The sequence below is a fragment of the Lissotriton vulgaris genome, chromosome 6 (genome assembly GCF_964263255.1).
Source record: "Lissotriton vulgaris chromosome 6, aLisVul1.2, whole genome shotgun sequence".
Lineage (NCBI taxonomy): Eukaryota > Metazoa > Chordata > Amphibia > Caudata > Salamandridae > Lissotriton > Lissotriton vulgaris.
The window spans coordinates 499,181,495-499,195,434 of NC_141694.1; the positions used below are offsets into that span (position 1 = coordinate 499,181,495).

At 47.2% G+C, this 13,940-nt stretch overlaps 1 protein-coding gene across 1 annotated transcript in view; it reads right to left on the reverse strand.

Moving 5' to 3' along the window:
- LOC147707490 (CD109 antigen-like) overlaps nt 1-13,940 on the reverse strand; it is a 911,073-nt gene that overhangs the window by 38,364 nt on the left and 858,769 nt on the right. Inside the window, exon 30 of the mRNA XM_086926507.1 lies at nt 9,212-9,354. Within this exon, the coding sequence (XP_086782633.1) occupies nt 9,212-9,354 (143 nt within the window). The remainder of the gene's footprint in view (nt 1-9,211; nt 9,355-13,940) is intronic.

Genomic DNA, 13,940 nt, shown 5'->3' on the forward strand with positions numbered 1-13,940 from the left:
TTTACTTTTACGCAGAGCCCAAAAATGATGTGTGTAAATCTAGGTTACATTTTCCCATAGTAGAATTTAGACAAAGAGTCAGCTTTCATTTCCTGAAGGTGGTCTAGGTATAATTTATTACTAGGTTAAGGTACATATGTGGGGACGGGTATGACAAACAACTCAGTAAGCTAACTCTTTCCAGAAAACAACACAGTTCTGCGAGAATCTCTTCTCACCCCTTGGTAGCTATAGCACAAGCAGCAGCACATTCCCATAACATTGAGTGTAAGGTGTAGCCAGTACCAACAATTTTAAAGTAAAGAATACATCACCAAATAGTTCTCAAATCAATTGGGAAAATTAGGCGAGTATTTAATGAATAAAAATGTCCTATTACTTACCGGTAATCTTCATTACTCCGGGTCCCGTTGTCCTCGTCCCCTTCATTAATAACAAGTGAGATATGTCCATCTCACGACAGAAAAAAGAAAGAAGGAATGCTGGTACGCCCCTCCCTCTCCCTATAGGGAGTACATAAGGGTACAGTACCCAGCATGCCTCCTGAACCACCAAGCCCAAGATGAGAGCCGGAAAGCCCGGGAGGGAGGGAGGGAGGGATGTAATGAAGGGGACGAGGACAACGGGACCCGGAGTAATGAAGATTACCGGTAAGTAATAGGACATTACCCCCAGGTCCTTTTTGTCCTCGTCCCCTTCATTAATAACAAGTGAGAATACCCAAGCAGCAACCGGCCATCATCAAACAACAAACCACCAGGACACAGCAGAACAGCAAAAACCCAGAAATTTATTGAAATAACAGCACAGCACAAAGGAAAACAAGGGGAATCAGGAACATACCGCCCGAAGAACCCCCAAACCAAAGTTAGTGTCATCCCCCAGAACATACTGGATACGGTAATGCGTAACAAAGGTATTAGCAGAAGCCCAAGTGGCGGCCCTACAAATTTCAGAAAGGGACACCCCACGAACCTCCGCCCATGAAGCAGCCATCCCCCTAGTAGAACGCCCCTGAGCCCCAGCCGGGGGAGGGGAACCAGAAAGGGAATAGGCCAGAACAATAACCTGCTTCAACCAACGTCCAATGGAAGAAGAGGAAGCACGGTTACCCCGGCAACCAGCACCAAAAGAGACAAACAGGGAGTCAGAAAGCCGAAAGGCACGGGTCCGCCCCACATAGACCCTCAAAGCCCGGCAAACATCAAGCAGTGACCATGGAAGATCACCCACGTCCACCTGATCAGAAACCAAAGCCGGAAGGACCAGCTCCTGAGAACGATGAAACTGAGAGGAGACCTTAGGCACAAAAAAGGAATCCAAACGAAGAACCACCCCATCAGCAGAAAAGGACAGAAAAGGCTCCCGAGCCATCAGGGCACCCAACTCCCCCAGGCGACGAGCCGAGGTGATAGCAACAAGAAAAACCACCTTCAGGGTGACAAACTTCATATCCACCTCCTCCAACGGCTCAAAGGGAGCAGCCACCAAAACCTTCAAAACCAAGGGAAGATCCCAGAGAGGAAAAGAAGGACGCACCACAGGGCGAGAAATCGCAAAACTGCACAACAAATGAGAAACCAACCCATCAACATCAGGAAGGTTACCCCAAGGCGCTCTAAAAGCCCTGATAGCAGCCCATTGAGCCCGGAGAGTGGAGACAGATAAACGCTTCTGGGAACCCATGCCAAAGGAACTGAAGAACATCCGGCAAAGGACAAACCAAGGGGGACAAAGCCAGGCCAAGACACCAACGCTCAAAGTTACCCCAATGCCTACCATAAGATTGAAGGGTAGAAGGCTTACGAGACCGTTGAATAGCCAAGGCTAAATGTTCAGGGAGGCCCCTATCACGCCACCCCTGCCTCTCAACCGCGAAAACCGACAGCCGAAGCCGACGTAGGGGCAACATCGGAGAGGACCTCAACGAGGATGGAGGGAAGGGGAAGAACCAAGGACCCTGAACGGCCAACAGCCTCAGAGTGGGAAACCACGACCTGCGGGGCCAGAAAGGCGACACCACCACCACCACCTCCCGATCCTCCACCAACAGGCGAGCCAGGAACCGAGAAATCAGAACCAGAGGGGGAAATGCGTAAAGCAGGCGAGCAGGCCACGGAAGGGACAGGGCATCCACCCCCCAACACCCCTCCTGAGGAATCCAGGAGAAGAACCGGGGAAGCTGCACATTGTGCCGGGAAGCAAAGAGGTCCAGAAAGGGATGACCAAACCTCCCGCACACCAGAAGAAAGGCCGCCGGAGTCAAGGCCAACTCCAGGGAGGCAGAAAAAAAACGACTGAGGGCATCCGCCACCCCATTGTCCACCCCCCGGACATGAACAGCCGCCAGGGACAAAAGATGGCCCTCCGCCCAGCAAAACAAGGGGGACACCACCGCGTTCAGGGACCGAGAACGGATACCTCCCTGGTGATTTAAGTAGGCCACCGTCACCGAGTTGTCCGACCGAACCAACACATGCTGGTCCAACAGAAGGAGCCGAAACCCCTGGACAGCCTGACACACAGCAGACAACTCCCGCCAGTTCGAAGACTGATGACCCTCTAAGAGGGACCACCGCCCCTGAAGGCACTCCTACCCCAAAGTCACCCCCCAGCCCAAAGCGCTGGCATCCGTCGTAAGGACCACCGGAGGAGGACACTGCAGAGGCAAGCCCCTGTCCAGACTGGACGGCAGAGTCCACCAGCGCAGGGCCGGAAGGATCGACAGAGACACAGGAACCAAAATGGACAAGTCCCCCGACAAGGAGTTCCACCGGGCCAACAGGTAGGACCAAAGAGGACAAAGATGGAAACGCGCCCAAGGCACCGTGAACACAGTCGCCGCCATCAACCCTAGAAGGCGCAACCAAAGACGGACCGGAAAGGACCGACCCAACAGAAACCGCCGAGCCAGCGCACACAGGGTCCCAGCCCGGGCTACGGGCAGGAACACACGATTCAAATCCGTGCGGAAACGGGCCCCTATGAACTGCAAGACCTGAGAGGGGAGAAGCTGACACTTGGGGATGTTGATCAGGAACCCATGGTCCCGCAAGAGCGCACACACCAACCCCTGATCCACCAACAACTGCTCCGCGGAGGGGGCATGCAGGAGCCAGTTGTCCAGATAAGGATAAACCAACATCCCCTGGAGGTGCAAGAAGGCCACCAATGGAGCCACCACCTTGGTGAACACCCTCGGAGCCGATCTCAGGCCGAAAGGAAGAACAACAAACTGGTAATGGACCCCCAGAAGACAAAAGCGAAGGTAGGGACTGGAGAGAGGATGTACAGGCAGTGGATAATACGCTTCCTGAAGATCCAGAGTGCACATGTAATGACCCTGGAGAACCAAGGGAACAATCCTCTGAAGAGTGTCCATCTTGAACGGAATCCGCGGCACAAATTTGTTCAGGGCCTTGAGATCCAGAACAAGGCGAAACCCCCCAGTCACCTTGGGCACCAGAAAAATGATGGAGTAAAACCCCTGGCCCCACTCCCCCAGAGGAACCACCCGAACCGCCCCTTTGTCCAACAGCGACTGAACCCCCCGAGAAAGTTCCGCACGTTTCGACGGGCAGGATGGCCAAGGAGTCGGACGGACCCCCGAGACTGGAGGCAGGCTTGAGAACTCCACACGGTATCCCAAGCGGATCACGTCCAGGACCCACAAGTCCAAACAGGAGGACATCCAGGCCGGAAGAAACAACCGAAGCCGACCACCTACTAAGGATCCGACCTCGGACCCCAGATAGTCAGGAACGAGGCTTCGCAGAAGGGGACTTCGCCTTCTTGTCCTGACCCCGACCAGGCTGAAAACGGCCACAAACACGGGAAAACTGCCTGTGAGAAGAGGGCCGAAAAAAGGGCTTAGGCTTAGAAAAAGCAGGAGCAGCTGAGGGCATCTTGAAAGAAGAGGAATGTTTCTTCTCCTTAAAAAGACGATGAAGCTTCCCCTCCAACTCCGCCCCAAACAACATGGAACCCTGAAATGGCAGACGCAGGGCAGCAGTCTTCTGGACAGAATCGGTCTTCCAATCCTTGAGGACCACATTCCGACGAGCCGCTATACAAGCACCCCCAGACATTGCAGAGGCACGAACCACATCAAAGGAAATGTCAGACAAAAACTCCACCTGACGTTCGATGTGTGCCAGAATGTCAGCGCAGTCAGTGGTATTATCCATAGAGCCATACAAAGTCTTCAAGTCAGACAGAAGAGACTGCGCCACATAGGTCCCATAAATAAATACCCGCCCTCAGGGCCAAATGGGAGCCAGAATAAACCTTACGAAGAGAGGCGTCAACCCTCTTATCCACAGGGTCACGAACCACAGCATCCTCGGCCAAAGAAGTGCGACCAACCAGACTAGCCACCACAGAATCCACAGGGACCGAGTCCGGCAAGTCCTTCTCCATATCCTGAAGAGGATACAGCTTCGCCATGAAGCGGGGCAGCAGAATGCGATCGGGATCCTTCCACTCCCGATCCAAAACCTCCCTCACACAAGGATGCACAGGCATGACCGCAGGAGCAGAATACTGGAACTGGCGAAGGAGAGAACCACCAGACGTACCAGGGACATCATCCGCAGGAAACCCCATATTCTCCTTGACATGGCTCAGCAAATCCGGTAACATGTCCTTGTCAACATACTTGCCCTTTACCAAATCAGCGTCCAAACCACCATCTTCAGAGCCAGAGGGCGAAGAAGAGGAGGGAGAAGGAGGAGGCACACCCCTGGACCGCGACTTGGACTTAGCCTTAGAACCCCCAGGCCTGGAACCACCCATCTCCAGCAAGGTCTCCTGGATGAGAGCCTTCAACTTTGCATCACCCCTCGAGCGACGCCTGGAGCGCCGGGGATCAGGAGAAGAGGAGGAGGAGGAAGCTGAGGAAGCGGAGGACTCCTCGACATGCTTGCGCTTACGTGAATGTTTCCCCATCTGAGAAAGCCCCAGCAAGCAGGACAAACGAGCAGGCAGGAAAACCAGCAAAAAATGAGGAGCCCAGGCAGCAGCAGGAGAAACAGCAACAAATCGCCTGCAGTAGCACAAACCAGCACAGCGACTGTCTCTCAAGAAAAAGGACGAAATGCAGGGAACAAAGAACACCCAGTCCATTTAAATGCCTCCAAACCGCTATGCGGTACTTACGCCAGGAACCGGCAAACAAGCCTCTCACCGCCCGCAGCCGGGAACCACAAACGCCTGACTTCCGCTTCCAAATCCAGGAAGCGCCCCAGCAACCACGGAGCCGCCGCACCTCCCGGAGCCACACACGAGAATGGCCGCGTCTCGCACAGCCCGGCAGCACAGAGACGCGGCCCGACACTGCCTCCATGCCTCCAGAGCCTCACCCCGCCGGAACAGACCTCGACTTCAACGAGCAGGGACAGAGGCAGCAGACAGCGTCACAGGAGACTCCCCAAGCCCGGCAGGAGGAGTCAGCCCGGAAGATTCAGCACCCACCCGAGGCCAAGCCACAGGTGAGACTCCAGGAGCCCACCGGCTCCTGGACCTAAAAACAGAAAAATGTCATCAGACAGAAAAAAGAACAGGAGGCATGCTGGGTACTGTACCCTTATGTACTCCCTATAGGGAGAGGGAGGGGCGTACCAGCATTCCTTCTTTCTTTTTTCTGTCGTGAGATGGACATATCTCACTTGTTATTAATGAAGGGGACGAGGACAGGAGGGACCTGGGGGTAATACATCAATCTCATTAAAACAGGTTAAGGGTACCGGAGATATGAATTTAACAATTTTTAAAACAAAAAGGGCCAAGAAAAAAGTAAAGCACCAATTATAATTCCCTATTCATAGTTTACCGGGACACAGATATGATTTCAGGTTGACCACAATGGTGTAGGGGTCGCATACACCACAGTGATACCTTTAGAGATCCAAAGAGTGAAAGTTAAAGGCTGTGGCCTGCATGGGCCCCTCGAAGTGGATAGGTAATTGTCGAGCTCCAGCTGAAGCGGTGATTTTTAGTAACCAAACCTCAGAGAAGGACAAGCATGAATTTCGTAGCTAAACTAGTCTTCCACACAACAAAAAGGTCAGAGTGGGATGAACGTATTTTTTCCCCACATCGGGAGCTACTTTCCTGAGCAAAACACCGTGACTTGCCCCAGTTCTCCAGAGAAGGGAAAAATAACTAAGTCCCAATTTCTTGCCAACTGCTGGGAAAGGTATTTCTAGTCAGCTATGCAGCCCACAGCTCCCCAGGACAAATTTCTAGGAACCAGAATACTCTCCAGCCACTAGGAATCCTAGAAGGTCAAGTCCTGTGGGGTCAGCTAGGACCTTCTTGGTGTCAGAACGCCTTCTGTTTTTTGTGTCTCTAAAGCAGGCAAACAGGAGGCCAACCACTTGACCCCTCATGAACAGTTCTAGTAAAAAGTTAGCAGGAGTCTTTCAGTGAGTCCTCTTCTTCAGACAAGAGTCAGGAATCTTCTTCCAGCAGGGCTTACATCTTCAGTTCGGGTCTTCCCAGGCCCATGAATGTTCCGAGGAGGAGGAGAGTTTAGGCTTTAACCTCTGCACTAGCCAGTGATCGAAGGATTCAATCCTAACAATTTTCTCGCAGCTCCCACACCACCTTTTGCAGCAATTCCTGTTTTTGTCTTACTGTTAAATGTTTCAACATGGGAAGACCCTTCTGCGACTGCGCCTATTTTCTACTTCCACATCCCTATTTAAATGAGCTCTCCTGCGATTCAACAAAGTCCAAACTGGTTCTCATGCCATGTGTCACTGCAGTGCATTTAAATTGCAGCCCAGCCATAGCATAGTGGCGCATTTGCAAGACCAATCTGTGATATACATACGTGTGTAGTATAAATAGGCACTACGGTCAACTTATGACATGTAACGTCTACAACCGTAGGTGTATTGTCTGTACCATCCAAATAAACAAAGGTATGGTGGCTTCTGCGATGTTATGTTTTTATCAGTGTTATGGTACAAATCACTGATCACACAGTCATCAAGAGGTATGCAATGCAGCAGGTACACAATACAGGAAGTACTCCTGCATGATGTACTCCTTGATGACTGTGTGACTACAAAGGGTATTGTGCCTCCCTCCTTAGACTGGATGGTGGGTATTACCTTAGTGAGGGTTTACAAGCACTAAGGCTAGGTAGGATTCACTCTGGTTCTTCTAGCGCATGGTTTTAACTTTTTACTATTGACTATTTAAAAGTCTAGGCCTTTAGGGATCCTTAGCCCTGACAAATGCCCCCAACTGATATAGGTGACCAAGAATAAGGTAGAAAAACGTTGGCGATAAGACGATGGCCATTGTGTTCTCATTCCAAAGTAGTAGTTGGCTTTAGATGCACCAGAGATCACCACTAATAAAGTTGAAAACCCGGTTACCTCTAGGTACCTTTAACTATACCTGGATCCCCCTGCTTTGTCCAGGAATTATCTTATTTAAGAACTCCCCCATCAAGTTTACAAGGAGGTTGAGCGCACCCTGGTGGTATTGCCCTACCAGAGTGGGTAGAGGTTGCCTATGATGAAGCATGTGACATTATGTGAGTGAGGCTGCCTCTTCCAATAAGGCTGGTCTTTCTTCTCTTCTTGGGCTTGCCCCTATCCTCACCAGAATCTTGGTAATTTAGATATGTGACTTGTACCATAACATTGATACAAACATCACTGCAGAAGTCACCATACCTTTATGTGTTTTGGCTCTTTACTTTGGGAGGGTGAGTGGTGGCATACACTCCCCCTCTCCTTTTGTGTTTTGAGTTTTCTGCACCACATACAATGGTCATGCAGGCCAGTTAAATAGACAAATTGGATGAGACCAATTTTACTACAACCATTTTAGGGACAGAGTACTTACTGTAGTACTAAATGGTATTGTTAGAGTTCCCTGAGGTCCTAATACCAACAAACATATAGTCCATTTTATTCATTTCAAAGTTCACCTGTTAAATCACCCTACCGAGATTTGCTTTAGAAATAGTATTGCTAGATGCAATTGACCTTTTAGATTTCTCAAATGCCCCTGAAGAAAATCATTAACGGTTATAAAGCAATTATCCTTAAGAAACTGCAGATGGCATCAACCAAATCATACACCTCCACAGGATGAAATGGTGCCAAATGCAGAGAGAAATAATTATACCCTGCGATGGGCAATTAAGCATGAATTCGAACATTTCACGTTTGGATTTCTGTCAACAGAGTTCAAGTTCAAGTTCAAAAATTTGTATAGCGCACTACTCACCCAGAGGGTCTCAAGGCGCTTGAGGGAGGGGGGGAACTTTACTTATCGAATATCCAAGTTTTTAGTTGCTTTCTGAAGGAGAGGTGGTTCTGTGTAAGGCGGAGGTGGGTGGGGAGAGAATTCCAGGTTTTGGCCGCTAAGTAGGAGAAGGATCTTCCCCGCCCCATGGTGGATCTATGGATGCGCGGAATTGCGGTGAGGGCTTGATTGGACAATCGTAGTTGGCGGGTGGGGGTGTAGAAGGACAGTCACGTGTTGAGGCATTCGGGTCCTAGGTCGTAGAGGGCTTTGTGTGCGTGGGTGAGGAGACGGAACGTTATTCTCTTGTTGACAGGGAGCCAGAGGAGGTCTTTCAGGTGACCGGAAATGTGAGCTTGACGGGGGATGTCCAGTATGAGTCTGGCTGAGGCGTTTTGGATGCGTTGGAGTTTTTTCTGTAGTTTGGCTGTGGTTCCGGCGTAAAGGGTGTTTCCGTAATCCAGTCGGCTAGTGACCAGTGCGTGGGTGACCGTCTTTCTTGTTTCGGTGGGGATCCAACGGAAGATTTTTTTGAGCAAGCATAGGATGTTGAAGCATGATGATGAGACGGCGTTGACTTGTCTGGTCATCGAGAGGGAGGAGTCCAGGATGAAGCCAAGGTTACGTGAGTGGTCCGTAGGTATGGGTGCGGTTCCCAGGGCCGGTGGCCACCATGAGTCGTCCCAGGCAGAGGGGGATGAACCTAAGATGAGGACTTCCGTTTTGTCCGAGTTCAGTTTTAAACGGCTGTTCTTCATCCACTCGGCTACTTCTTTCATTCCTTCGTGTAAGTTGGTTGGTTCGTGTAAACCTGACCTTGCTCTCTTGTATTACTAAAACACAAAAAAGCACTTGAGTTCCATTTTACTATTATTATTTGATATATTTATCAACAACTTAAACATTCATGCAGTAATAAAGTGAAAGGGAACCATTTACTCACCTTGTGCATACATTTAAAATCATATGATTAATGTCATTTTTGTTGTCTTGGACAGTAATCTCTAAATAAAAAGCCTCTTCAGTTTTACCAGGCTTGCTCCTCACAGCAATCATTTGTTCTTTTACAGTGTAGAAAATATTCAGCTACACAGAGACAAAAAGCAAAAACGTATTAATATGAAAAGAAATGCTGTTACACCCCTCTACTTTTTTTAGAGAAAGTCCTCTGATATCGTCAAACGTTTAGTGACTTGTAAATATATATTTGTATGGATCACCTTTTTTGGCTTGATTGCATTAAACTACAATAAGAGTTACAACAAATATAAATACAGAAAATTAGACAATGCCACTCAAAGAAAACAGACGACTTTTAGCATTATCAAATATGATCCTGCAAATATTTCTATAATTGTATCATTTTTCAATGTTTTTATTTCTTTTAGCAAATGATGACGGAATGGTCACTAGAACAATTTCATCACTATATGGAGGAATTTCAAACACACAATTACACTAGATTTTGTCAGATGAGATTTCAAGAGATGACAACAGACCTCTCCAAGTTTTTCAATTAGTGTAGCACCTAATTCTCAAAGTTTCTCAAGTGAGAATTTTGGATGGTAATTTTTATAACATCATCGTGCAACACCTATTCATAATTCAGAAACTGAGAACTGCCTAAGTACAGCATGAAGTGCAAGAGCTAAATGTTTGCAATACCTTCACAGTCGTAAGTTACCCATTAGAGACTAGTCCGCCCGCCACCCTAATGGAGATTGGGACCGCCCGCCATAAGGGCGGGGGTCCCATTGTGGGTATTAGGATGTGCCCGCCACAGTGGCGGGCACATCCTATATGTTTTACATTGTGGCGGGCAGTGCTCTCTGCACCGCCCGCCACAATGTAAAACATAAGTTGACGCATTCACACATGCAAAGCGGCAGGCACCGCACGGTGCCTGCCGCTTAGGACATGTACATGTGGGGGGTACCATAGGTACCCCCCCATGTGCCCCCCTGACAGTGGCGTCAACCTGGGGGCCCTGCAGGGGGGCCCCCTCAGCAATCTCCGCATGCCTTTCCTTGGCGGCAATGCCGCCGCGGAAAGGCCCACACATTTTGCCATTGTAATATGGCTGGCGGTGTACATTGGACACCGCCACCATATTCATCTATTACCGCCGGTAAAGTGGCGGATGGTCTTCCCGTCCGCCGCTGTCCCCTCCGCCTTCCTAATCTGGCGGAGGGGAAAACGAGAGTGGTTGTCGGGCGGAGGCAATCCGCCCATTATCCTAATGGACCCCTAAATGTGGATGTTCACAGAAGAGCGAACATCATAACTTTGTGGCTATTCAAAAGCATGGGTAATGCATTTCATGCACTTGTCTGCACATCTAAATTGATACCTAAATTATAAAAGTATACACTGAGTAAAAAATAAGGAAAAGTGCACTAATACCCACTACTTATACTATGAGTTTATTGGAAGACAGTCTCTATGTAAATATATTTTGGGCAACATAAAAAGGAATTAAATATCCTTAATTAGTATTTGACGTTATTTCTTAGCCCCGCACTTGAAATTTCAAAATGTGAAGATTCGTCATATGTAGGTTTAGGCAAACCATGCATATTCTAGAAATATTTTAGGATCTAAAGTACTTGTGGATGTTTACCTATTGAAACATATCTTCCTATACGTGTCTTGCTAGCATAAGTTATAAACCTTTGCAACAAGTACCTCAGGAGAACCTTGGAACTTTCTTTGTGACTTAGTGATTCATGAAGGCCCTATTCACTAAGCAGCTTTACTTCAACTTGGTGCTCCAGTTTCTGGAGAGGTTAAAGCAGAGAAAGGAACTGTTACTTGCCTGTAATCCTAGATCTCCTCAAGGGGAATCTTCATTATAGTCATTAAGACTGAATTGTCCTTCCCACATGAGGGATCCCAGAGCACTTTTTACATCAATATACATAAAATGTTTTTCTTTTGAAAAGCCTATTTTTAGGCTTTTTTAAATGAAAAAAACTAAGTATTTTTAGCAGCCTTTAAAATGGCTATATTGGACAATTTTCACCAACATGTTTTAAAGAACAATTCAATGTTAAATACTGTAAAAGAGTTACTATAAATAACATGGTCAAGAAAATCCTTTCACAGAACTTTTCAAAGGAAGGGTGAGAGGAAATAGGGACAATGTAGCCTAATAAGCTAGAAAAAAACACTGCTCAATTAGGGAATAACATACCACAAGTACTGCCAAGTACAGTTGAGCCAATACTATTTTTATGGGATCAAGGCTAATGATAGGACTAAGATCAGTTTATTTTGGTTGCTTATGACTAAAATGAAAATTCCTCTTGAGGAGAACTAGGATTATCAATATGTAACCATTCCTTCTCCTCCTTGGGATTTTCATTATTAGTAAGAAGCACTAAATAGAATAGCAAGACCATCCCTAACAAAGATGGAAAAAATGGTTTGAAAAATGTACTTCAGCAACCAAACAGATTCTGCAAAGCAATTTGTTCTACTATTTGGCATCAGCTCTGGAATCTGCGAAAACTCAATAATGTCTTGTAAAACTGTTTGTAGACAAGGTAGCCACATAACATATATCAGCAGTGGATATACTCCATAATAAGATATTTTTACTTTGGGGGACCGGGCTAGATGGAGTGATATACGGTGAGATTACCGTGGATTAGGGGCATATCATAGCCCATGTGCACTCTACTGTTGAATAGTACAAGGGCGTATTTTGGCCCTCATTTGTTGACAATCGCTAATATAGTGCTTTTCAACTAACTTTGTTGTTTGAATACAGACACTTCTTTCCCACTTATGGCTTGACAACTATCAGATAACAGTGGTTAACCTAGGAGGGGGAAACCATGGCGGCCGGCTAACGGGCGGGTCGCGGGTGAACTCAAGTGCGTCACAGAAATAGTAAATACAGTGACCATAGGAAAGCGAAACACAATCTGGAATCTGGGATTTGAAAAGTGGAAAATACCTTGAAGCTGATCGGATGTCCATGGGAGAATCGGGGGTTGAGGAGTGTCGCAGCGGCGAAGAGCGGGTGGAGTGTGGTGAGCAGAGCAGGGAGAGCACTGAAGTTTGGTTTTCAGATATATAAAGAGCTCCTGCAAGAGATGGTAAGTGAAGGGAGACAATAAAAGTAAAAGCGGAAAGAAAGAGAAAGCCCTTAAGGGGGGTGCAGGTATTACAGGACCTAGGGGAAAGAGAGTGGTGGAAGCGCCCTGGAGCTGTTTAATCTTGTTTTGGTAGACGAGGAAGGTGAAACAGTGAGGCAAAAAAGAGGTTAAGACCAAAGAAGTAAGCAGGTCTAGATCTACTATAGCTCATAATAAGATTCTAAAGAAGCCCATCCCTGATCATAAGATTGAGGTTACTCCTTCGCTCAGGACATTTTGAAGGTCTTGCCAAAAATTTTAATTTAGGACAAAGCGAAGGGAGGTTTTGAAGAGTTAAATAAAAATCTAGAAGGAGTAAGTGAAAGGATGGAGCAGACTAATATGGGCAACTGGTCCAGGCATTTGAGTCCAATCCGTTATCAGGTTTTGGCACCTGACGTAGATACTAGGACTAAAACAACCGACTTGGCAGGCTCAGGCACTAGTGAGAAAAGAAGCTGAAAGAGAAGCTGGGGGGAGTCTGGGTAATGTGGGGAGGGGAGACCAATCTGACCGGTCTGTAGGCGCACTTCTTACTACCCTCAAGCTTGAAATAAAGAGCAGATTTGAAACCTCAGAGTCTAATCAGAAGGAGATCAGAGCTGCTTGTGAAATTTTGGAAAAGAAAATTGATGACTTAAGTAACAGAACATAGACGTTAGAAGGTGAGGTTAAAGGCCTCAAAGAGATCATTAAAGCTATTATAGTTGAAATTGAGTGTTGCAAAACAAGGGAGAAAGAACTGCAGGAGAGGGTCGAAAGGTTAGAGACTATTCAAAGGAGGAATAACTTTAAGATCTTAAATATTCCGGAGGCCGAAGAAGAAGGTATTAAAACTTTTATAGTAGAGTTAATTAAGAGGGAAATGCAGCTGGAGAAAAGCGAAGAAGAGATTGCAAGAGACATTTAAAGGATTCATAGGGACCCTTACAGACTGAACACAAATCGAACTAAACCAAGGATTATCTTAGTTAATTTCCTAACCAACACACTGAAGGAGAACATCCTGGCCAAGGCATTGAGGAAAGAAAATCGATGGAGGTGGACAGGGCTAGGTTTGAAATTAGCTCTGATTTGTCTAGTGTCAATAGGCAGTGGGAATTGGGAAAAAGAATTGAGGCTTTGGTTCAGCTGAAATTCCCCGCCGTTTTTAAAGTGATGTTTGACAATAGAATGCTCTCTTTTCGATTTGTTGAGGAGGTGGACAAGTTTATTGAACCAATTCTGCCTGGGGGCTAGTGAGATGATATGGAATAAAGGGTCACTGTAGTGTTAAGATAGGTCACTGTAGTGTTAAGATTAAAGATAATTGAGTCCTACATAGTACATGTATAAGTTTTATTTATTTTAAGTTTATTTACTGAGACACACTTTGGGGGATGCCCATAGGGCTTAGGCCATGAAGAATCGGGTAGGGTTTTCCATGGGTGGAGGGTGTAAGGTGCACAGGGTGGGGAGCATACGGGATAAAATAAAAACAAAGTCCTCAGAAGTCTCGTTGATACTATGCCAGTGTGTGGAGTCTGATTT